We start from the raw sequence: 22,954 nt of genomic DNA, 5'->3' as shown, positions 1-22,954 counted from the left end.
AACATGAATTTATTTTAACTCGGCAAATTGTGTCACTTCTCTTGCGTTCATTGCACAGAGAGTCAGGGTATATGCAACATTTTGGCCCGCTTGGCTCGTTGCGAACTAATTTGCCAGAATTGTACATAGTTATGACATAACATTGAAGGTTGTGCAATGTAACAGGAATATTTAGACTGATGGATGCCACCCGTTAGATAAAATATGGAACGGTTCCGTATTTCACTGAAAGAATAAACGTTTTTTTTTCGAAATGATAGCTTCCGGATTTGACCATATTAATGACCTAAGGCTCGTATTTCTGTGTGTTATTATAATTAAGTCTATGATTTGATAGCGTAGTCTGACTGAGCAGTGGTAGGCAGCAAGCAGGCTCGTGGTGCAACCAGTGCAGCTGTAGAACTTTTTGAGGATCTAAGGGCCCATACCAAAACTTTTCAGCCTCCTGAGGGGGAAGAGGCATTGTCGTGCCTTCTTCACGACTGTGTTGGTGTGTGTGGACTAGAGGTCGACCGATTAATCGGAATGGCCGATTAATTAGGGCCGATTTGACGTTTTCATAACAATTGGTAATCGGTATTTTTGGCCGCCGATTTGTATTTTATTTTTTATTTTTTTAAACCTTTATTTAACTAGGCAAGTCAGTTAAAACCTCTTGGAACGCTCGTCCCGTATGCGGGATCAACATCCAGCGTAAAATCATTTCGCCATATTCATAACCGAACAATAGAAAATGTTCATTTTTGTTTTTTTTCAAATATAGGACTATTTTATATCGTTTTATAGATACCTCTCCTGAATCGAACCACGTTGTCCGATTTCAAAAAGGCTTTACAGCAAAAGCAAAACATTAGATAATGTTAGAGGAGTATATCGTCAAAGTATTCACATAGCCTTTTTCCAACCAACCACATGCATCACAAATAACCAAAAAACAGCTAAATGCAGCACTAACCTTTGACAATCTTCATCAGATGACACTCCTAGGACATCATTTTACACAATACATGCATTCTTTTGTTCGATAAAGTTCATATTTAGATATAAAAACAGCATTTTACATCGGCGCGTGACGTTGAGAAACTATTTTTCCCTCAAATGCATCCGGTGAATTAGCGCTACAATTTACTAAATTACTATTCGAAAACATTTTTAAAATGTAATATTTTCAAAGAATTATAGATGAACATCTCGTGAAAGCACCTGCATTGCCAGATTTAAAAATAACTTTACTGGGAAATCACACTTTGCAATAAAAGGGGATGCTATACTCAGAAAAATAGGCTAGCAATACAGGTCAGCGCCATCTTGGAACAATCGCATATCAAATCTACTCTTGTATACTATTGTAAATATTCCCTTACCTTTGATTATCTTCATCAGAAGGCACTTCCAGGAATCCCAGGTCCACAACAAATGTACTTCTGTTCGAAAAAGTTAATAATTTATGTCCCAATAACTCCTTCTTGTTAGCGCGTTCCGAAGGCTACTCACAATGTACGAAGCGCGCGGGACTTGTCCTCACGAATGTGCAAAAAAAATGTATTTACGTTCGTTCAAACATGTCAAACGTTGTATAACATAAATCTTTAGGGCCTTTTTCAATCAGAACTTCAATAATATTCAAGGCGGACGATTGCATTGTCTTACTAAACGTTTCGGAACGAAAGAGTACCCACGGGCACGCGCATCACAGTAGTAATGGCCCTCCCTCTATGACAAACTTTCCAGCCTCTCGTTCGGTCAGTTTTTACCGGAGAAGACTCAAACCACTTTGTAAAGACTGTTGACATCTAGTGGAAGCCTTAGGAAGGGCTAAATGAATCCTAACTCACAGTGTGTTTCATAGGCAAAGTGTTGAAAGTGATTCCACAAATCAGATTTCCACTTCCTGTTAGGATTTGTCTCAGGGTTTTGCCTGCCATATCAAATCAAATTTATTTATATAGCCCTTCGTACATCAGCTGAAATCTCAAAGTGCTGTACAGAAACCCAGCCTAAAACCCCAAACAGCAAGCAATGCATGTGAAAGAAGCACGGTGGCTGGGAAAAACTCCCTAGGAAAAACTCCTGAGAAAGGCCAAAAACCTAGGAAGAAACCTAGAGAGGAACCAGGCTATGAGGGGTGGCCAGTCCTCTTCTGGCTGTGCCGGGTGGATATTATAACAGAACATGGTCAAGATGTTAAAATGTTCGTAAATGACCAGCATGGTCAAATAATAATAATCATAGTAATTGTCGAGGGTGCAACAAGCACGTCCGGTGAACAGGTCAGGGTTCCGTAGCCGCAGGCAGAACAGTTGAAACTGGAGCAGCAGCATGGCCAGGTGGACTGGGGACAGCAAGGAGTCATCATGCCAGGTAGTCCTAGGGCTCAGGTCCTCCGAGAGAAAGAAAGAAAGAAAGAGAGAATTAGAGAGAGCATATTTACATTCACACAGGACACTGGATAAGACAAGAGAATACTCCAGATGTAACAGACTGACCCTAGCCCCCCGACACATAAACTACTGCAGCATAAATATTGGAGGCTGAGACAGGAGGGATCAGAAGACACTGTGGCCCCATCCGATGATACCACCGGACAGGGCCAAACAGGCAGGATATAACCCCACCCACTTTGCCAAAGCACAGCCCCCACACCACTAGAGGGATATCTACAACCACCAACTTACCGTCCGAAGACAAGGCCGAGTATAGCCCACAAAGATGTCTGCCACGGCACAACCCAAGGGGGGGCGCCAACCCAGACAGGAAGACCACGTCAGTGGCTCAACCTACTCAAGTGACGCACCCCTCCCATGGACGGCATGGAAGAACACCAGTAAGTCAGTGACTCAGCCCCTGTAAAAGGGTTAGAGACAGAGAATCCCAGTGGGAAGAGGGGAACCGACAAGGCAGAGACAGCAAGGGCGGTTCGTTGCTCCAGCCTTTCCGTTCACCTTCACACTCCTGGGCCAGACTATACTTAATCATAGGACCTACTGAAGAGATAAGTCTTCAGTAAAGACTTAAAGGTTGAGACTGAGTCTGCGTCTCTCACATGGGTAGGCAGACCATTCCATAAAAATGGAGCTCTATAGGAGAAAGCCCTACCTCCAGCCGTTTGCTTAGAAATTCTAGGGACAATTAGGAGGCCTGCGTCTTGTGACCGTAGCGTACGTGTAGGTATGTACGGCAGGACCAAATCGGAAAGATAGGTAGGAGCAAGCCCATGTAATGCTTTGTAGGTTAGCAGTAAAACCTTGAAATCAGCCCTTGCCTTAACAGGAAGCCAGTGTAGGGAAGCTAGCACTGGAGTAATATGATCAAATTTTTTGGTTCTAGTCAGGATTCTAGCAGCCGTATTTAGCACTAACTGAAGTTTGTTTAGTGCTTTATCCGGGTAGCCGGAAAGTAGAGCATTGCAGTAGTCGAGCCTAGAAGTAACAAAAGCATGGATTAATTTTTCTGCGTCATTTTTGGACAGAAAGTTTCTGATTTTTGCAATGTTACGTAGATGGAAAAAAGCTGTCCTTGAAGCAGTCTTGATATGTTCTTCAAAAGAGAGATCAGGGTCCAGAGTAACGCCGAGGTCCTTCAGTTTTATTTGAGACGACTGTACAACCATCCAGATTAATTGTCAGATTCAACAGAAGATCTCTTTGTTTCTTGGGACCTAGGACAAGCATCTCTGTTTTGTCCGAGTTTAAAAGTAGATGAGTTCTGTTATACTCACAGACACCATTCAAACAATTTTAGAAACTTTCCAACTTTCTATCCAAATCTACTAATTATATGCATATTCTCGTTTCTGGGTAAGAGTAGTAACCAGTTTAAATCGGGTATGTTTTTTTATCCGGCCGTGAAAATACTGCCCTCTATCCCCAACAAGTTAAGAACAAATTCTTATTTACAATGACGGCGTACTGTATACTGACATTGTTTGTCATAGGGTAAAATCTCTGTGGGGAAAAATAGGTGGAATAGAGGGATGAAAGAGTAATAGAAAAAGCAACCATTGCTGCACTTGTGTTATCACACATTTTCCAACTCTAGGGAAATAGAAATAGACCTTCAAGAAAATCACTGAAACATCATCACCCCAAGTGAGCCAGACTGACCCCCGGCCCATGGACTAATGTGTTAACTCTCAGCCTATAGCTACAGCCTTTTTCTGACTGTTGAGTTGCAGTAAAGAAGAATGCATGGCTCAGATGCAATGCTATAACGTGTGCAAGGCTACTTGTCTCCTTTCCTTTCAAGACCCTCTCTCCAGCTAGCTAAGTCTACTTGCTACTACCTGCTGCAAGATCACCGTGGCAGAGCGATACATCTCCCCCCTCCAACAGAGCTACTTGAACCAGGTCCCACGTTCAGTAGCCAAACATTGTCCAACGTTGCAGATAGAAATTGCATGAATAGAGCTAATGGCCGTGTCTGAAATCTGTCTTGCTTTTACAGTGCCTTCAGAAAGTATTCACACCCATTGCCCTTTTCCACATTTTGTTGTTACAGCCTGAATTTAAAATGGTTGAAATTGATTTTATTTGTCATTTGCCTACACACAATATCCCATAATGTTAAAGTGGAATTATGTTTTTAGAAGTTTACAAATTAGTTAAATGTAAAGCTGAAATGTCTTTAGTCAATAAGTATTCAACCCCATTTTTATGGCAAGCCTAAATAAGTTCAGGAGTAAAAATGTGCTTAACAAGTCACATAACAAGTTGCATGGGCTCACTCTGTGTGCAATAATATTGTTTATCTTGATTTTTGAATGACTACCTAATCTCTGTACTGCACTCATACAATTATCTGTAAGGTCCCTCAGTCGAGCAGTGAATTCAACCACGAAGACCAGATTCAGATCAACTTTATTATCCCACCAGGGGGAAATTCATTTGGTAATGTGCTTAAAAAGAGAGTACATAACACAAACTACACAAAATAATTAATTAAAAGTGCTATAGCTACATATTTAAAGTGAAAGTGCAATATGCTATATACTCGAGGGACCAACAGACTATTTATTATACAGCCTAATGGCTGTTGGAATAAAAGAGTCCCCATAGCTATCTGAATTTTGAGTGAAGGGGATGAGTACTGTACTGTAAAATGCTTTCAAGTTTAGGAGGATGAGTTTTGTGTACAGATTGGTGAATAATTCTTGATCTATACCAATGATCCTTCCCGCTGTCTTAATCAAGCACTGAAGCTTGACTTGGTCTTTCACTCGCATGTTTCTGAACATGCATATCAGACCAAAGGACAGCACACTCTGCAGGACAGATTTATAGAACATTTGTAAGATATGGCGGTCGACATTAAAATGGTTCAGTTTGCTGAAAAAAACCCAAACATCTGTTAAAGAAATTGTATCTTTGCAAAGGCACAGTCATTGAATTTCAGTTTGTTTGTTTCGTTTTCCAGGTACTTATATGTGGTCACTCTATCGACTGATTCCCCATTGATCTTCGTAGGGGGTATTGGAGTTTTGTTCCTTCTGAAATCAATTTCAGAAGGACGTTAACGTTTATTTCAAGAAAGTTATCTGCACAGCACTGAACGAATTTTGCCTCGCAAAGTAGAGCAGCTATTGGTAGATGGGTAAAAGAACATGGTGAAGTTATTAATTATACTTTGGATGGTGTATCAACACAACCAGTCACTACAAAGATATAGGCGCCCTTCCTAACTAGGAGAGTAAGGAAACCGCTCAGGGATTTCACCATGAGGCCAGTGGTGACTTTAAAACATGTACAGCGTTTTAATGGCTGTAATAGGAGAAACCTGAGGATGAATCAACAACATTGTAGTTACTCCACAATACTAACATTTTTGACAGAGGTGAAAAGAAGGAAGCCTGTACAGAATACAAATATTCTAAAACTTGCAACAAGTCACTAAAGTAATACTACAGAAAATGTGGCAAAGCAATTCACTTTTTGTCTTGAATACAAAGTGTTATGTTTTGGCCAAATACAACACATTACTGAGTACCACTCTCCATATTTTCAAATATAGTGGTGGCTGCATCATGTTATGGGCATGCTTGTAATTAACTTCTCGAATTCGTCCCACCTACGTAACAGCCAGTTGAATCCTGTGGCGCGAGTTCTGTTATACTCACAGACACCATTCAAACAGTTTTAGAAACGTTAGGGTGTTTTCTATCCAAAGCCAATAATTATATGCATATTCTAGTTACTGGGCAGGAGTAGTAACCAGATTAAATCGGGTATGTTTTTTATCCGGCCGTGCAAATACTGCCCCCTATCCCCAACAGGTTAAGGACTGGAGTTTTTCAGGATAAAAACAATAAATGGAATGGCTTTAAGCACAGGCATCACCTAGAGGAAAAAACTGGTTCAGTCTGCTTTCCACCAGACACTGGGAGATGAATTCACTTTTCAACTGGAAAATAACGTAAACCGCAAGGCCAAATCTACACTAAAGTTGCTAACCGAGACAGTGAATGTTCCTGAGTCGCCGAGGTTTTTACAGTTTTGACCTAAATCTACTTGAAAATCTATGGCAAAACCTGATGATGGTTGTCTAGCAATGAACCACAACCAATTTTACAGATCTTGAAGAATTTAAAAAAGAGTAATTGGCCAGTGTTGCACAATCCAGGTACGGAAAGCTCTTAGACTTTACCTAGAAAAACTCATGGATGTAATTGCTGCCAAAGGTCCATTTACAAAGTATTGACTGTATCGGGTGTGCATACTAATGGACATGAGAGATTTCTGTATTTAATTTTCAATAATCCCTAAACATGTTTTCACTTCGTCATTTTGTGGTATTATGCGTAGATGTGTGAAACCATAGATTAAATCTATCTTGAATTCAGGTTGTAACACAACCAAATGTGGAATAAGTCAAACGCTTTGAGTCAAACTTTCAAAGCGTTTGACTTATTCAAACTTTCTGAAGGCACAGTACCTAAACAGTACACATCCTGGTAATCCATCTGGCCTTGCGGCCTTGTGAATGTTGACTTGTTTGAAGGTCTTACTCACATCGGCTACGGAGAGCGTGATCAGTCTTTTGGAACAGCTGGCGCTCTCATGCATGTTTTAGTGCTATATGCCTCGAAGTGAGCATAGAAGTTGTTTAGTTCGTCTGGTAGGCTGGTGTCACTGGGCGGCTCTCGGCTGTGCTTTGCTTTGTAGGGATTATTGTTTGATTATTCGTTGGAGGGCATCGCGGGATTTCTTATAAGCTTCTGGGTTAGAGTCCCGCTCCTTGAAGAGGCAGCTCTAGCCTTTAGCGCAGCGCGGATGTTACCTGTAATCTATGGCTTCTGGTTGGGGTATGTACGTACAGTCACTGTGGGGACGACATCATCGATGCACTTATTGATGAAGCAAATGACTGAGGTGATCCTCAATGCCATCAGAGGAATCCTGGAACATATTCCAGTCTGTGCTAGAAAAACAGTCCTGTAGCTTAGCATCTGCTTCATCTGACCACTTTTTTTTTATTGATCTAGTCACTGGTGCTTTCTGCTTTAATTTTAGCTTGTAAGCAGGAGTCAGGAGTAGAGGTCGACCGATTTAATCGGAATGGCCGATTTTTAATTAGGGCCGATTTCAAGTTTTCATAACAATCGGTATTTTTTGACACCGATTTGCCGTTTTTTTATTTTAATTTTAATTTTTTAAATTTTTTTTTATATATATTATTTTATTTATTTTTTTACATTTTTTTTTAATTTACATTTTTTCCCCAAATTTTATTTATTTATTTAATTTTTTATGTTTTATATTTTTTTATTTTATTTAACTAGGCAAGTCAGTTAAGAACACATTCTTATTTTCAATGACGGCCTAGGAACGGTGGGTTAACTGCCTTGTTCAGGGGCAGAACGACATATTTTTACCTTGTCAGCTTGGGGATTCGTTTTTGCAATCTTGCGGTTACTAGTTCAACGCTCTAACCACTTGCCTTATGTTGCACTCCACGAGGAGCCTGTGTGGCAGGCTGACTACCTGTTACGTGAGGGCAGCAAGAAGCCAAGGTAAGTTGCTAGCTAGCATTAAACTTATCTTATCAAAAACAATCACTCTTAACAATCACTAGTTCACTACACATGGTTGATGATATTACTATTACTGCGTTGCATATATTCGATGCAGCGCCTGTTAATTTCTCATTGAATCACAGCCTACTTCGACAAACGGGTGACGATTTAACAAGCACATTTGCGAATAAAGCACTGTCGTTGCACCAATGTGTACCTAAACATCAGCACCTTTCTTAAAATCAATACACAAGTATATATTTTTAAACCTGCATATTTAGTTAATATTGCCAGCTAACATGAATTTCTTATTTCTAGGGAAATTGTGTCACTTCTCTTGCGTTCCGTTCAAGCAGTCAGGGCATATGCAGCAGTTTGGGCCACCTGGCTCATTGCGAACTGTGTGAAGTCCATTTATTCCTAACAAAGTCCGTAATTAATTTGCCAGAATTGTGCATAATTATGACAACATTGAAGATTGTACTATGTAACAGCAATATTTAGACTTAGAGATGCCATCCTTTAGATAAAATACGGAACGGTTCCGTATTTCACTGAAAGAATAAACGTATTGTTTTCGAAATTATAGTTTCCGGATTCGACCATTTTAATGACCAAAGGCTCGTATTTCTGTGTTATGTTATAATTAAGTCTATGATTTGATAGAGCAGTCTGACTGAGCGATGGTAGGCACCAGCAGGCTCGTAAGCATTCATTCAAACAGCACTTTCGTGCGTTTGCCAGCAGCTCTTCCGAATGCTTCAAGCAATGTGCTGTTTATTACTTCAAGCCTATCAACTCCCGTTGTGAAATGGCTAGCTTGTTATCGGGGTGGACGCTAATAGCGTTTCAAACGTCACTCGCTCTGAGACTTGGAGTAGTTGTTCCCCTTGCTCTGCATGGGTAATACTGCTTCGAGGGTGGCTGTTGTCGTTGTGTTCCTGGTTTGAGCCCAGGTAGGAGCGAGGAGAGGGACGGAAGCTATACTGTTACACTGGCAATACTAAAGTGCCTATAAGAACATCCAATAGTCAAAGGTATATGAAATACAAATCGTATAGAGGGAAATATTCCTATAATAACTACAACCTAAAACGTCTTACCTGGGAATATTGAAGACTCATGTTAAAAGGAACCACCAGCTTTCATATGTTCTCATGTTCTGATCAAGGAACTTAAATGTTAGTTTTTTTACATTACTTTCTTCTCCAACACTTTGTTTTTGCATTATTTAAACCAAATTGAACATGTTTCATTATTTGAGGCTAAATAGATTTTATTGATGTATTATATTAAGTTAAATTAAGTGTTCATTCAGTATTGTGGTAATTGTCATTATAAAAAAAAAAAAAAAAAAATCGTCCGATTAATCGGCAACACTTTTTTTTGGGGGCCCTCCAATAATCGGTATCGGCGTTAAAAATCATAATCGGTCGACCTCTAGTCAGGAGGATATAATTATGGTCAGATTTGCCAAATGGAGGGCGAGGGAGAGCTTTGTATGCTTCTCTGTGTTAAGTAAAAGTGGTCCAGTGTGTTATTTATTTTTTCCCCTCTGGTTGCATATTTAACATGCTGATAGCAATTTGGTAAAGCAGATTTAAGTTTCCCTGCATGAAAGTCCCCGGCTACTAGAAGCGCCACCTCTGGGTGAGCATTTTCTTGTTTGCTTATTTGGTGGAATACAGCTCATTCAATGCTGTCTTAGTGCCAGCCTCTGACTGTGGTGGTATTTAAACAGCTATGAAAAATACAGATGAGAACTCTCTAGGTAGATAGTGTGGTCTACAGCTTATGAGATGCAATAGCTCGAGACTTCCTTAGCTATCATGCACCAGCTGTTATTTACAAAAATTCATAGTCCGCCGCCCCTTGTATTACCAGACGCCGCTGTTCTATCCTGCCAGTACAGCGTATAACCAGCCAGCTGTATGTTGATAGTGTTGTCGTTTAGTCACGACTCCATGAAGCATAAGATTTTACAGTTTTGAATGTCCCGTTGGTAGTTTAATCTTCCATGTGGGTCATCGATTTTATTCCCCAAAGATTGCAAGTTTGCAATCTAGCGTCAACATTATGTTAAAATAAGTCACAAACAACGCAAATGAACAAACACAAGCCTAATGCTTTGCAATGTCAAGTGTCGCTTGGAGTGGTGTAAAGTTTGCTACCATTGGACTCTGGAGCAATGGAAAAGCGTTCTCTGGAGTGATGACTCATGCTTCACCATGTGTTGGTCCCATGGACAAATCTGGGTTTGGCAGATGCCAGGAGAATGCTACCTTCCCCAATGCATAGTGCCAACTGTAAAGTTTGGTGGTGGAGAAGGAATAATGGTCTGGGGCTGTTTTTCATTTTTCGGGCTAGGCCCCTTAGCTCCAGTCAATGCTTCAGTAAACAATGACATTCCAGACGATTCTGTGCTTCCAACTTTGTGGCAACAGTTTGGGGTAGGCCCTTTCCTGTTTCAGCATGACAATGCTCGAAGCGAGGTCCATACAGAAATGGTTTGTTGAGATCGGTGTGGAAGAACTTGACTGGCCTGCACAGAGTCCTGACCTCAACCCCATCGTACGCCTTTGGGATGAATTAGAAAGCCGACTGCGAGCCAGGCCTAATCGCCTAACATCAGTGCCCAACCTGACTAAAGCTCTTGTGGCTGAATGCAAGCAAGTCTCCGCAGAAATGTTCCAACATCTAGTGGAAAGCCTTCCTAGAATAGTGGAGGCTGTTATAGCAGGAAAGGGGGACTAATTCCATATTAATGCCCATGATTTTGGAATGAGCTGTTCGATGAGCAGGTGTCCACATACTGTTGGTCATGTAGTGTATGTAAAATCCATTCTGAGTAGGCATCATCGAATGTCCCCTATTCTCATTTATCAGCTGTTGTCAAACACGTGGGTGTAAAGAGACGGTTCTCTTGCTCAATATTTTGCAGCGAATTCTACTACGTGAAAATCCGAAATGAGTATGACATCCGGGCATTTTAAGTATACTCAATTACACACTGTATAAAATACTCAAATACTCAACTTCTTACTATAGGACGCTTGGAGATAACTATGGTTTGTCAGAGGCATGTTTGTTCTACATAACAATGGCATATTTTTATCTGTCCTGCTGAACACGCTAGGCTTGGGTGGTATACCGTATACACCGGGGTATTTGGAAATAGCAACAGGATGGTTTTTCAATTCCGTGCCAACTATTTCTTAACTTTTTCAATACATTTTAGTATTTGTAGTTACTTAAGTAAATATCTGCAGTCCACTTCTGCTGTACTTTAGGAGATAAAACTGATTTGTGTTCTTCATTTCACCTGTCACATTTTACATTCTAAAGCTTACAAAAGTTCCCTAGAACAGTTTAGCCAGTCAGTTGTGTGTCTGTAAATCGCACAACAGGAGAAAGCGGTTTGCAGGTGAGTCCAGCTGTGTATTGAAAGGGATCGCGTTTTGTAATGAAATTTATTTATTTATTTATTTTATTTTTTATTTTTTGTACATTTTTTTTGCTTCAATATAGTGATCAGGGACGTGCAACTATAGTTTTCCTTCACAGAAAATACATCAGTACAACACATTCAGCAGAAAATACCTTCATTTTCATCAATGACAAAGTGCAATGCTATTTTACTGGCAGCCACACAAGTAAATGAGCTTACAATGAAAAAGCATGGTCTTTATTGCAAAAACGATGCATGGCCATCATATTTCTAATGCTTATCATAGAAAGAATGTAGCCAGACTACATTTCCTGCTGGAGAAAAGTTGGTTGGTTACACCGGAGAAAAGTAGCTGCACATTAGTCAGAGCTCTGTCTGCTGATAGAATGTCTGTTTTTTTTAATTCTCATCTGAGTGGAGAAGTGGGCAACTGAAGCACAAAATGAGTCTAATGCTGAGTAAAAATTTCAATAAGAAGCGTTTTACATCTGCATTTACAAAACATAGAAAGATACTGTATTTCTAATGCGTTTTTATATTTGTTTCCTGTGTGAAAAAGACAGCATTTTGCGTTAACCCCTAAATTGAACATGCTAGTTAATCTAACTAAGTGGCTGAATTAATTGGACTGGTCTGCCGACGTAACAGCACGAGGGGGCTACAACAGACTTCTTCCATCGCGCACGTCCCTCTAAGGCCCTTCTGCTAGCTTGCTAGCCCCGGCCCACTAGCCGTCTGAATCGCCGTGTCTCCAGCCCACCGAGCTAATCACTGGACCCCTATGATCACTCGGCTACGCATGCCTCTCCATAATGTCAATATGCCTTGTCCATTGCTGTTTTGGTTAGTGATTATATCCTTATTTTACTGTAGAGCCTCTAGCCCTGCTCAATACGCCTTAACTAACCCTTCAGTTCCACCTCCCACACATACGGTGACCTCACCTGGTTTAAATTATGTTTCTAGAGACTATCTCTCATCGTCACTCAATGCATAGATTTACCTCCACTGTATTCACATCCTACCATACCTTTGCCTGTACATTATGCCTGGAATCTATTCTACCGTGCCCAGAAACCTAATCCTTTTACTCTCAGTTCCCTACGTACTAGACAACCAGTTCTTATAGCCTTTAGCCGTACCCTTAACCTACTCCTCCTCTGTTCCTCTGGTGATATAGAGGTTAATCTAGGCCCTGCAGGGCCTAGCTCCACTTCCATTCCGCAGGCGCTCTCATTTGTTGACTTCTGTAACCGTAAAAGCCTTGGTTTCATGCATGTTAACATTAGAAGCCTCCTCTCTAAGTTTGTTTTATTTGCTGCTTTAGCACACTCTGCCAACCCGGATGTCCTAGCCGTGTCTGAATCCTGGTTTAGGAAGACCACCAAAAACCCTGAAATTTCCATCCCTAACTATAACATTTTCCGACAAGATAGAACTGCCAAAGGGGGCGGTGTTAGCCTGCAGAGTTCTGTCATACTATCCAGGTCTGTGCCCAAAATATGTGAATTTATTGCCCCCTATCTATCTTCAGAGCTCGTGCTGTTAGGTGACCTAAACTGGGACATGCTTAATACCCCGGCCATCCGACAATCTAAGCTTGATGCCCTCAATCTCACACAAATTATCAATGAACCTACCAGGTACAACCCCAAATCCGTAAACACGGGCACCCTCATAGATATCATCCTTACCAACCTGCCCTCCAAATGCACCTCTGCTGTCTTCAACCAGGATCTCAGCAATTACTGCCTCATTGCCTGCGTCCGTAATGGGTCTGCAGTCAAACAACCATCCCTCATCACTGTCAAACGCCCCCTAAAACACTAAAATGAGCAGGCCTTTGTAATCAACCTGGCCCGGGTTTCTTGGAAGGATATTGGCCTCATTCCGTCAGTAGAGGATGCCTGGTTATTCTTTAAAAGTGCCTTCCTCACCATCTTAAATAAGCATGCCCCATTTATTTAATTTTTTTAACCAGGAACAGATATAGCCCTTGTTCTCTCCAGACTTGACTGCCCTTGAAAGCACAAAAACATCCTGTGGCGTACTGCATTAGCATAGAATAGCCCCCACGATATGCTACTTTTCAGGGAAGTTAGGAACCAATATACGCAGACAGTTAGGAAAGCAAAGGCTAGCTTTTTCAAACAGAAATTTGCATCCTGTAGCACAAACTCTAAAAAGTTCTGGGACACTGTAAAGTCCATGGAGAATAAGAGCACTTCCTCCCAGCTGCCCCTGCACTGAGGCTAGGAAATACTGTCACCACTGATAAATCCACGATAATTGAGAATTTCAAGAAGCATTTTTCTACGGCTGGCCATGCTTTCCACCTGGCTACCCCTACCCCGGTTAACAGCCCTGAACCCCCCCCACAGCAACTTGCCCAAGCCTCCCCCATTTCTCCTTCACCCAAATCCAGATAGCTGATGTTCTGAAAGAGCTGCAAAATCTGGACCCCTACAAATCAGCCGGGCTAGACAATCTGGACCCTCTTTCTAAAATTATCAGCCGAAATTGTTGGAACCCCTATTTACTAGCCTGTTCAATCTCTCTTTCGTGTCGTCTGAGATCCCCAAACATTAGAAAGCTGCCACGGTCATCCCCCTCTTCAAAGGGAGAGACACTCTAGACCCACACTGCTACAGACCTATATCTATCCTTCCCTGCCTTTCTAAGGTCTTCGGAAGCCAAGTTAACAGAACACCGACCATTTCAAATCCCACCTTACCTTCTCCGCTATGCAATCTGGTTTCCGAGCTGGTCTTGGGTGCACCTCAGCCACGCTCAAGGTCCTAAACAATATCATAACCGCCATCTATAAAAAACAGTACTGTGCAGCTGTATTCATTGACCTAGCCAAGGCTTTCAACTCTGTCAATCACCACATTCTTATCGGTAGGTTTCTCAGATGACTGCCTCGCCTGGTTCACCAACTACTTCTCCAACTACACTTCAGTGTGTCAAATTGGAGGGCCTGTTGTGCGGACCTCTGGCAGTCTCTATGGGGGTGCCACAGGGTTCAATTCTTGGGCCGACTCTACTCTGTATACATCAATGATGCCGCTCTTGCTGCTGGAGATTCTCTGATCCACCTCTATGCGGACGATACCATTCTGTATACTTCTGGCACTTCTTTGGACACTGTGTTAACTAACCTCCAGACGAGCTTCAGTGCCATACAACTCTCCTTCCGTGGCCTCCAACTGCTCTTAAATACAAGTAAAACTAAATGCATGCTCTTCAACCGATCGCTGCCCGCACCTGTCCGCCTGTCCAGCATCACTATTCTGGACAGTTCTGACTTAGAATACGTGGACAACTACAAATACCTAGGTGGCTGGTTAGACTGTAAACTCTCCTTCCAGACTCGCATTAAGCATCTCCAATCCAAAATTAAATCTAGAATCGTCTTCCTATTTCACAACAAAGCATCCTTCACTCATGCTGCTAAACGTAAACTGACCATCCTACCGATCCTCGACTTCGCAATGTCATCTACAAAATAGCCTCCAACACTCTACTCAGAAAATTGGATGCAGTCTATCACAGTGCCATTCGTTTTCTCACCAAAGCCCCATATACTACCCACCTCTGCTACCTGTATGCTTTCCTTGGCTAGCCCTCGCTTCATATTTGTCGCCAAACCCACTGGCTCCAGGTCATCTATAAGTCTTTGCTAGGTAAAGCCCCGCCTTATCTCAGCTCACTGGTCACCATAGCAGCACCCTCCCGTAGCACGCGCTCCAGCAGGTATATTTCACTGTTCACCCCCAAATCCAGTTCCTCCTTTGGCCTCCTTTCCTTACAGTTTTCTGCTGCCAATGACTGGAACGAACTGCAAAACTCACTGAAGCTGGAGGCTCATATCTCCCTCACTAACTTTAAGCACCAGCTGTCAGAGCAGCTCACAGATCACTGCACCTGTACATAGCCCATCTGTAAAAAGACCATCCAACTACCTCATCCCCATACTGTTATTTTATTTTGCTCCTTTGCACCCCAGTATCTCTACTTGCACACTCATCTTCTGCACATCTATCACTCCACTGTTTAATTGCTATATTGTAATTATTTCGCCACTATAGCCTATTTATTGCCTTACCTCCCTTATCCTACCTCATCTGCACACACTGTATGTAGACTCTCTTTTCTATTGTATTATTGACTTTACGTTTGTTTATTTATTCCATGTGTAACTCTGTTTGTCGTACTGCTTTGCTTTATCTTGGGCAGGTCGCAGTTGTAAATGAGAACTTGTTCTAAACTAGCCTACCTAGTTAAATAAAGGTGATAGATAAAATAAAAAATAGCTGCCACTATCTTGATTTCCTTGTTTTTTTTCTCCCCTACGTTCTCACCTGTTTTCTCCTCCTGATTCTTCTCTGAGCAGGCAGGCCCATTGCCCTAGCACCTTCACAACGACATAGCGTGTAGCCTACACATGCTGCTCCATATAAACGTCCCTTTTTCAGCACCCTGTCTTTCAAAGATAATTTGTATAATCCAAATAACTTCACAGATCTTCATTGTAAAGGGTTTAAACACTGTTTCCCATGCTTGTTCAATGAACCATAAACAATTAATGAATTTGCACCTGTGGAACTGTCGTTAAGACACTAACAGCTTACAGACGGTATGCAATTCAAACTTAAGACACTAAAGAGGCCTTTCTACTGACTCTGGAAAAAGACCAAACGAAAGATGCCCAGGGTCCCTGCTCATCTCATGCTGCAAGGAGGCATGAGGACTGCAGATGTGGCCAGTGCAATAAATTGCAATGTCCGTAGTGTGAGACGCTTAAGACTAGAGGTCGACCGACTGATTTTTCCATACCGATGCCAATTATTGGAGGACCAAAAAAAGTAGATTCAGATTAATCGGCCGGTTTTATTTTACATTTTATTTTTATATATATTTATAATTACAACAATACTGAATGAACAATGAACACTTTTATTTTAACTTAACATAATACATCAATAAAATCAGTTTAGCCTCAAATAAATAATGAAACATGTTCAATTTGGTTTAAATAATGCAAAAACAAAGTGTTGGAGAAGAAAGTAAAAGTGCAATACGTGCCATGTAAAAAAACTAACATTTAAGTTCCTTGATCAGAACATGAGAACATATGAAAGCTTGTGGTTCCTTTTAACATGAGTCTTCAATATTCCCAGGTAAGAAGTTTTAGGTTGTAGTTATTTTAGGACTATTTCTCTCTATATACCATTTGTATTTCATATACCTTTGACTATTGGATGTTCTTATAGGCACTTTAGTATTGCCATTGTAACAGTATAGCTTCCGTCCCTCTCCTTGCCCCTACCTGGGCTCGAACCAGGGACACATCAACAACAGCCACCTTCGAAGCATCGTTACCCATAGCTCCACAAAAGCCGCAGCCTTTGCAGAGCAAGGGGAACAACTACTTCAAGGTCTCAGAGCGAGTGACGTCACCGATTTGAAACGCTATTAGCGCGCACCCCGTTAACTAGCTAGCCATTTCACATTGGTTACACCAGCGTAATCTCGGGAGCTGATAGGCTTGAAGTCATAAACAGCTCAGTGCTTGAAGCACAGCGACAAGCTGCTGGCAAATGCAGGAAAGTGCTGTTTGAACGAATGCTTATGAGCCTCATTCAACTGCTACATCATTTTCGAAAACAAAAGGTTTGTTCTTTCGGTGAGATACGGCAAATTAATTACAGTCTTTGTTAGGAAGAGAAATGGTCTTCACACAGTTCGCAACGAGCCAGGCGGCCCAAACTGCTGCATATACCCTGTCTCTGCTTGTACGGAAAGCAAGAGAAGTGACACAATTTCCCTAGTTAAAAGAAATTCATGTCAGCAGTCAATATTAACTAAATTTGCAGGTTTAAAAATATAAATGTGTGTTGATTTTAAAGAAAGGCATTGATGTTTATGGTTAGGTACACATTGGTGTGACGACTGCTTTTTTTGCAAATGCTCTTGTTAAATCATCACCCGTTTGGCGAAGTAGGCTGTGATTCGATGAGAAATTAATAGGCACCGCAACGATTATATGCAACGCAGGACAAGCTAGATAAACTGGTAATATCATCAACCATGTGTAGCTAATTAGTGATTATGTTAAGATTGATTGATTGTTTTTTATAAGATACGTTTAATGCTAGATAGCAACTTACCTTGGCTCCTTGCTGCACTCGCATAACAGGCAGTCAGCATGCCACGCAGTCTCCCCGTGGAGTGCAATGTAATCGGTTACAATCGGTGTCCAAAAATGCTGATTACCGATTGTTATGAAAACTTGAAATCGGCCATTCCGACTAATCGGTCAACCTCTAGTAGTGAGTACGGCCCCCCCTTGATCATGGACACATTTTTCCATTTCTGTTAGTCACATGTCTGTGGAACTTGTTCAGTTTTTCTCAGTTGTTGAATCTTATGTTCATACAAATATTTACACATGTTAAGTTTGCTGAAAATAAACGCAGCTGACAGTGAGAGGGTGTTTCTTTTTTTGCTGAGTTTATGTATGTTCATGAGCTGGATTGCCTGCCTTTGCAAAAAAGTATAAAATAATTGGTTTGCGCTTGTTATTAAGTTTAGCTAGCGGACTCACTGCAAATTTTCTTAGCATTCTTTTAATAGACGCCCAATGGGCTTTTTTTTTTTGCATTTCATTGGCGCCACTTTGTGTACTAAGCCGGTAATACGTATATCCTGGTATATGACGATATGAAAATCTGGATACCGCCTCACCCTAGAACATGCCTCTGCTGTAATGACCCCACTTTTCAAGCAGCTGTGTGCTGCCCTGTTGATAGGTTAAAATATACATTTTATCTTTGATGGATACGGTATGCCCTGCTGCTGTGCTAGATAGGTTAGTTATATCTCCTATATTTTAAATCTCTTCTCTTCTAGGGGTTGGCAGGGGCTGATAGCCCAGGGATGTCACTCCAGCATCCTCATCATCGACCCAAAGACTTCCCAGACCATCCAGGTTCTGGAGAGACACAAAGCCAATGTGGTCAAGGTAAGTTCCAGTCAGGGTTTCTCAATATCATAATGGGAAAATTCCAGGAAGTAGCCTCTGACTTTTTTTGAATATGTTGTTTGAGTGAATTCATAGAATGTAGCCTAGATTACATTTGCAAAAGTGAATGTAACCCATCGCAGGAGTAACCTATATTCATGTCTGGTTCTAAGTAAAAAGTTGGTTTTCAAGCAGAAGTGGTATTTATCATCCAAAGTAAGAAAGTGGGTTCTCTATGACCTTGGTGAGAGTAAGCTTTTTCTCTTTGTCAGCAAGATTCGGCCACGTTTCACTGTGTTTGGGCCAAAAAGCCACATTGATAAGGTTTGCTTCAGCTCCCGAGTGGCGCAGCGGTCTCAGTGCAAGAGTCTTCACTACAGTCCCCGGTTCGAATCCAGGCTGTGTTACATCCGGCTGTGATTTGGAGTCCCGTAGGGCGGTGCACAATTGACCCAGCGTTGGCCGGGGTAGGCTGTCATTGTAAATAAGAATTTGTTCTTAACCTCTCTAGGGTAGGTGGGACGAAATCGTACCAACTACGTAACAGCCAGTGGAATCCTGTGGCGCGTTATTCAAATACCTTAGAAATGCTATTACTTCTGCATTTAGCTGTGGTTTGGGTTTATGTGACATTATATGCTAGCTTGAAAAATGGGTGTCTGATTATTTCTGATTAACGAGAGTCTTGTCTTTAAAATGCTGTAAAATAGTCATATGTTTGAGAAATTGAAGTAATAGCATTTCTAAGGTATTTGAATAACGCGCCACGGGATTCCACTGGCTGTTGAGTAGGTGGGACACAAGCGTCCCACTGGCCCAAAGAGGTTAAAGACAAGACTCTCGTTAATCTAACCACACTGTCCGATTTCAAAAAGGCTTTACAACGAAAGCAAAACATTAGATTATGTCAGCGGAGTACCCAGCCAGAAATAATCACACCCATTTTTCAAGCTAGCATATAATGTCACATAAACCCAAACCACAGCTAAATGCAGCACTAACCTTTGATCTTCATCAGATGACAATCCTAGGACATTATGTTATACAATACATGCATGTTTTGTTCAATCAAGTTCATATTTATATCAAAAAACAGCTTTTTACATTAGCATGTGACGTTCAGAACTAGCATACCCCCCGCAAACTTCCGGTGAATTTACTAAGTTACTCACGATAAACGTTCACAAAAAACATAACAATTATTTTAAGAATTATAGATACAGAACTCCTCTATGCACTCGCTATGTCCGATTTTAAAATAGCTTTTCGGTGAAAGCACATTTTGCAATATTCTGAGTAGATAGCCCGGCATCACAGGGCTGGCTATTTAGACACCCACCAAGTTTAGCCCTCACTAAAGTCAGATTTACTATAAGAAAAATGTTATTACCTTTGCTGTTCTTCGTCAGAATGCACTCCCAGGACTTCTACTTCAATAACAAATGTTGGTTTGGTTCAAAATAATCCATAGTTATGTTCAAATATCCTCTGTTTTGTTCGTGCGTTCAAGAGACTATCCGAAAGGGTAAAGAAGGGTGACAAAACAATTGTAAATATTCCAATACCGTACTTCGAAGCAGGTCAACCGCTGTTTAAAATCAATTTTTTTGCCATTTTTCTCGTAAAAAAGCGATAATATTCCGACCGGGAAACCGTGTTTTAGTTCAAAGAGAGAAAATAAAAACATGGGGTCGCCTCGTGCACGCGCCTCTGTCTCATTGTCCTCTGATAGACCACTTACCAAAGGCGCTAATGTTTTTCAGCCAGGGGCTGCAAAGACATCATTCAGCTTTTTCCCGGGTTCTGAGAGCCTATGGGAGCCGTAGGAAGTGTCACGTTACAGCAAAGATCCTACATTTTCTTTAAACAGAGCCAAGAAGCTCAAGGAATGGTCAGACAGGCCACTTCCTGTACAGAATCTTCTCAGGTTTTTGCCTGCCATATGAGTTCTGTTATACTCACAGACACCATTCAAACAGTTTTAGAAACTTTAGGGTGTTTTCTATCCAAAGCCAATAATTATATGCATATTCTAGTTTCTGGGCAGTAGTAATAACCAGATTAAATCGGGTACGTTTTTTATCCGGCCGTGTAAATACTGCCCCCTAGCCCTAACAGGTTAACTGACTTGCCTAGTTAAATAAAGGTTATTTTTATTTCGATACTGTATTTAGAAGTTTTAATAGGGCCTACATTTTATTTTAGGTGGTATGGTCTTGATTCATGGACAACATTATTTTTTATACATTTGATTTATCAACGTATAATTTAGTTGTAATGAGTCTTTTTGTTGAACATTTTTACTCCTTTTTAGCAACCATAGCAGATTAAACTTGACTAAATCAAATAATGGTTCCGCTGATAACTTCTGACTCCTCTGAATTGCATGCGAACAAGTAACGGCTGTTTTCATTAAGAGCTTCATTAAAATGAAGCAGCCAAATGTAAAACCTTTCATTTCCCAAATGTAAAAATATCTTATTTCAATTAGATATTAAAGCCTTGTAGTAGTATAACATATCGTCGGAAAAACGTATGCTACATTGTACAACATATTCTTGCAAATAAACAACAAAACAGTAACAAAAAACACTATTCTGCTTTTCCATTTCATTTTCAAAACATTAACATTTTCTTTCAGTTAACAGTAGGCCCATTGTGGACTATTGTCAGCAAATTGTAGCGTCTCGCTAAAGTGGTGATCCTTGGGAATCTTGCACTGTTGACTTTCCACCAGTGAAGTGGATTCACATTGAGTGATGGGGGGAATGTCTCTCAAGTAGTTGTCCACCTTGTTTTCTGCCCCTCTCTCTCAAGTGCGGGGTTGTAGTCACACCAAGGAGTAACAGCATGGCGTTGTTGGCGCTCCCAAATAGGCTCTGAAGACCCAAGGCTTCCTGGCTCGATCAGTCACCCTCTGTCAGCAGCAGCGGGGCACACTCTCTCGGCTGCTGCTGCGGCCTCTCCATTTGACCCAGTCGTATCTGTGTCAGTGGATGCCAAGTCCGCCAACTTGAGCAGCTTTGTTTTTGCGGTCACTCTCAGCTGGCAAAAGAAATCGCAGATGCTTGTGGCGATGGTCCAACATCAATGTGACGAGAGGTGCCATTCTAAGGTCAGATGTTTTGCATCCACCTGTGAAAAGAATAAAATAAGTATTATATGATTTTGCATATCCTATCCTTCAAAAATATATTTTTTCATAAATGTGCAATTTATGGTTTTGCTTCTCCTAATACTTTCAATAAGACAATGACAATAACAACAATTGGCTGCTAATAGCCTATATACAATATAGCCTAATTTTATAGATTAATTCCTGCATGCGTTTTTCAGAGGGACTTCTGAACTCTCACACTCTCCTGCTTTTATCCACTCCACGGAAAAGATGTTTGCAGTAGGCTGAATGTGATGGGGTATATGTTGGTGATGGACAGACACCTTTTGGATGACATGACGGTGGTTGCACATGTCAGGGTTGGCAAGACGGGCTTGATCTCCATCATTATTTGCCAGTGATCATCTGGGAGCTCGAGAGTTCTGCCTCTTGCAGCTTGGTGACGGTCCGGTTGAACAGCACGGCTGTCTCTGCTCCACCAACCTCTCAAACATGCCACACGCTGGAACTCAGTCTGTCTTCACAAGACTGGATCAGGTGGTGCGGCAGCTGCATTTGGACTTGCTTGGCTCCTAGTGCCTTGGTGGCTGAGTTGGCTATGGTTAAAGTGCCTAACCAGTGTCTCAGCAGCAACAATAACACAACACATACATATTGAAGCCATCGTTGATGCGGAGTTGAAGTCTGTGTGCATAGCATGGCACCGAGTCCCAGGGGACGCAAGCAGGGGAATTGGCAGCCACAATGTTGTCGTGGATGCATGCCAACACAGTCATTATGTCCCACGTCTCAACATCACTGGTCAGCTTCTTCCCGAGGTTGTCAGCTGTGTGTCTGACAGATAGACTCTGTGTCAGGAGGACCGTTGATTCCATTACCCAGTCAACGTCGCTGAAGTGGCATGTCGAGGTAATTTAGATCTCGGTGGTCAGCACAGTACAACAGTCAGTTGTGAGAGCGAACTTGACGGCTGTGGCTAGCTTCACTTTCAGCACTTATATTTTTTCTCCTGGTAGTGCTTTTTGATTTCTATTTGTTATTGTACCTCGTGATGGCATGCAGTACTCTGGCACAAGGTAACGAATTAACTCCCCTAAAGCCCTCGACCACACTGATTGGCATATCACGCTCAATCATTCTACACAACTGTGATCACCTCAGACGGCACGCATCAGTCTCCCCGCTAGCATCAATGTGATGGCACCCGGGTGTTTGTTCTTGATGTGATACATCATCGTGCTGGTACTGCTGCTGAATATGTCTGTCTGTCTGTCTGTCTGTCTGTCTGTCTGTCTGTCTGTCTGTCTGTCTGTCTGTCTGTCTGTCTGTCTGTCTGTCTGTCTGTCTGTCTGT

At 41.5% G+C, this 22,954-nt stretch overlaps 1 protein-coding gene across 2 annotated transcripts in view; it reads left to right on the top strand.

The window, feature by feature from the left end:
- Positions 1-22,954, top strand: part of wdr11 (WD repeat domain 11) — a 229,569-nt gene that overhangs the window by 3,732 nt on the left and 202,883 nt on the right. For both annotated transcript variants that reach the window (XM_029753425.1, XM_029753424.1), the window contains exon 2: positions 18,372-18,483. In XM_029753425.1, coding sequence (XP_029609285.1) covers positions 18,372-18,483 — 112 coding nt within the window. The remainder of the gene's footprint in view (positions 1-18,371; positions 18,484-22,954) is intronic.

Source organism: Salmo trutta, chromosome 5 (genome assembly GCF_901001165.1).
Source record: "Salmo trutta chromosome 5, fSalTru1.1, whole genome shotgun sequence".
Classification (NCBI taxonomy): domain Eukaryota; kingdom Metazoa; phylum Chordata; class Actinopteri; order Salmoniformes; family Salmonidae; genus Salmo; species Salmo trutta.
This window is presented reverse-complemented; position numbering and strand designations above follow the sequence as displayed.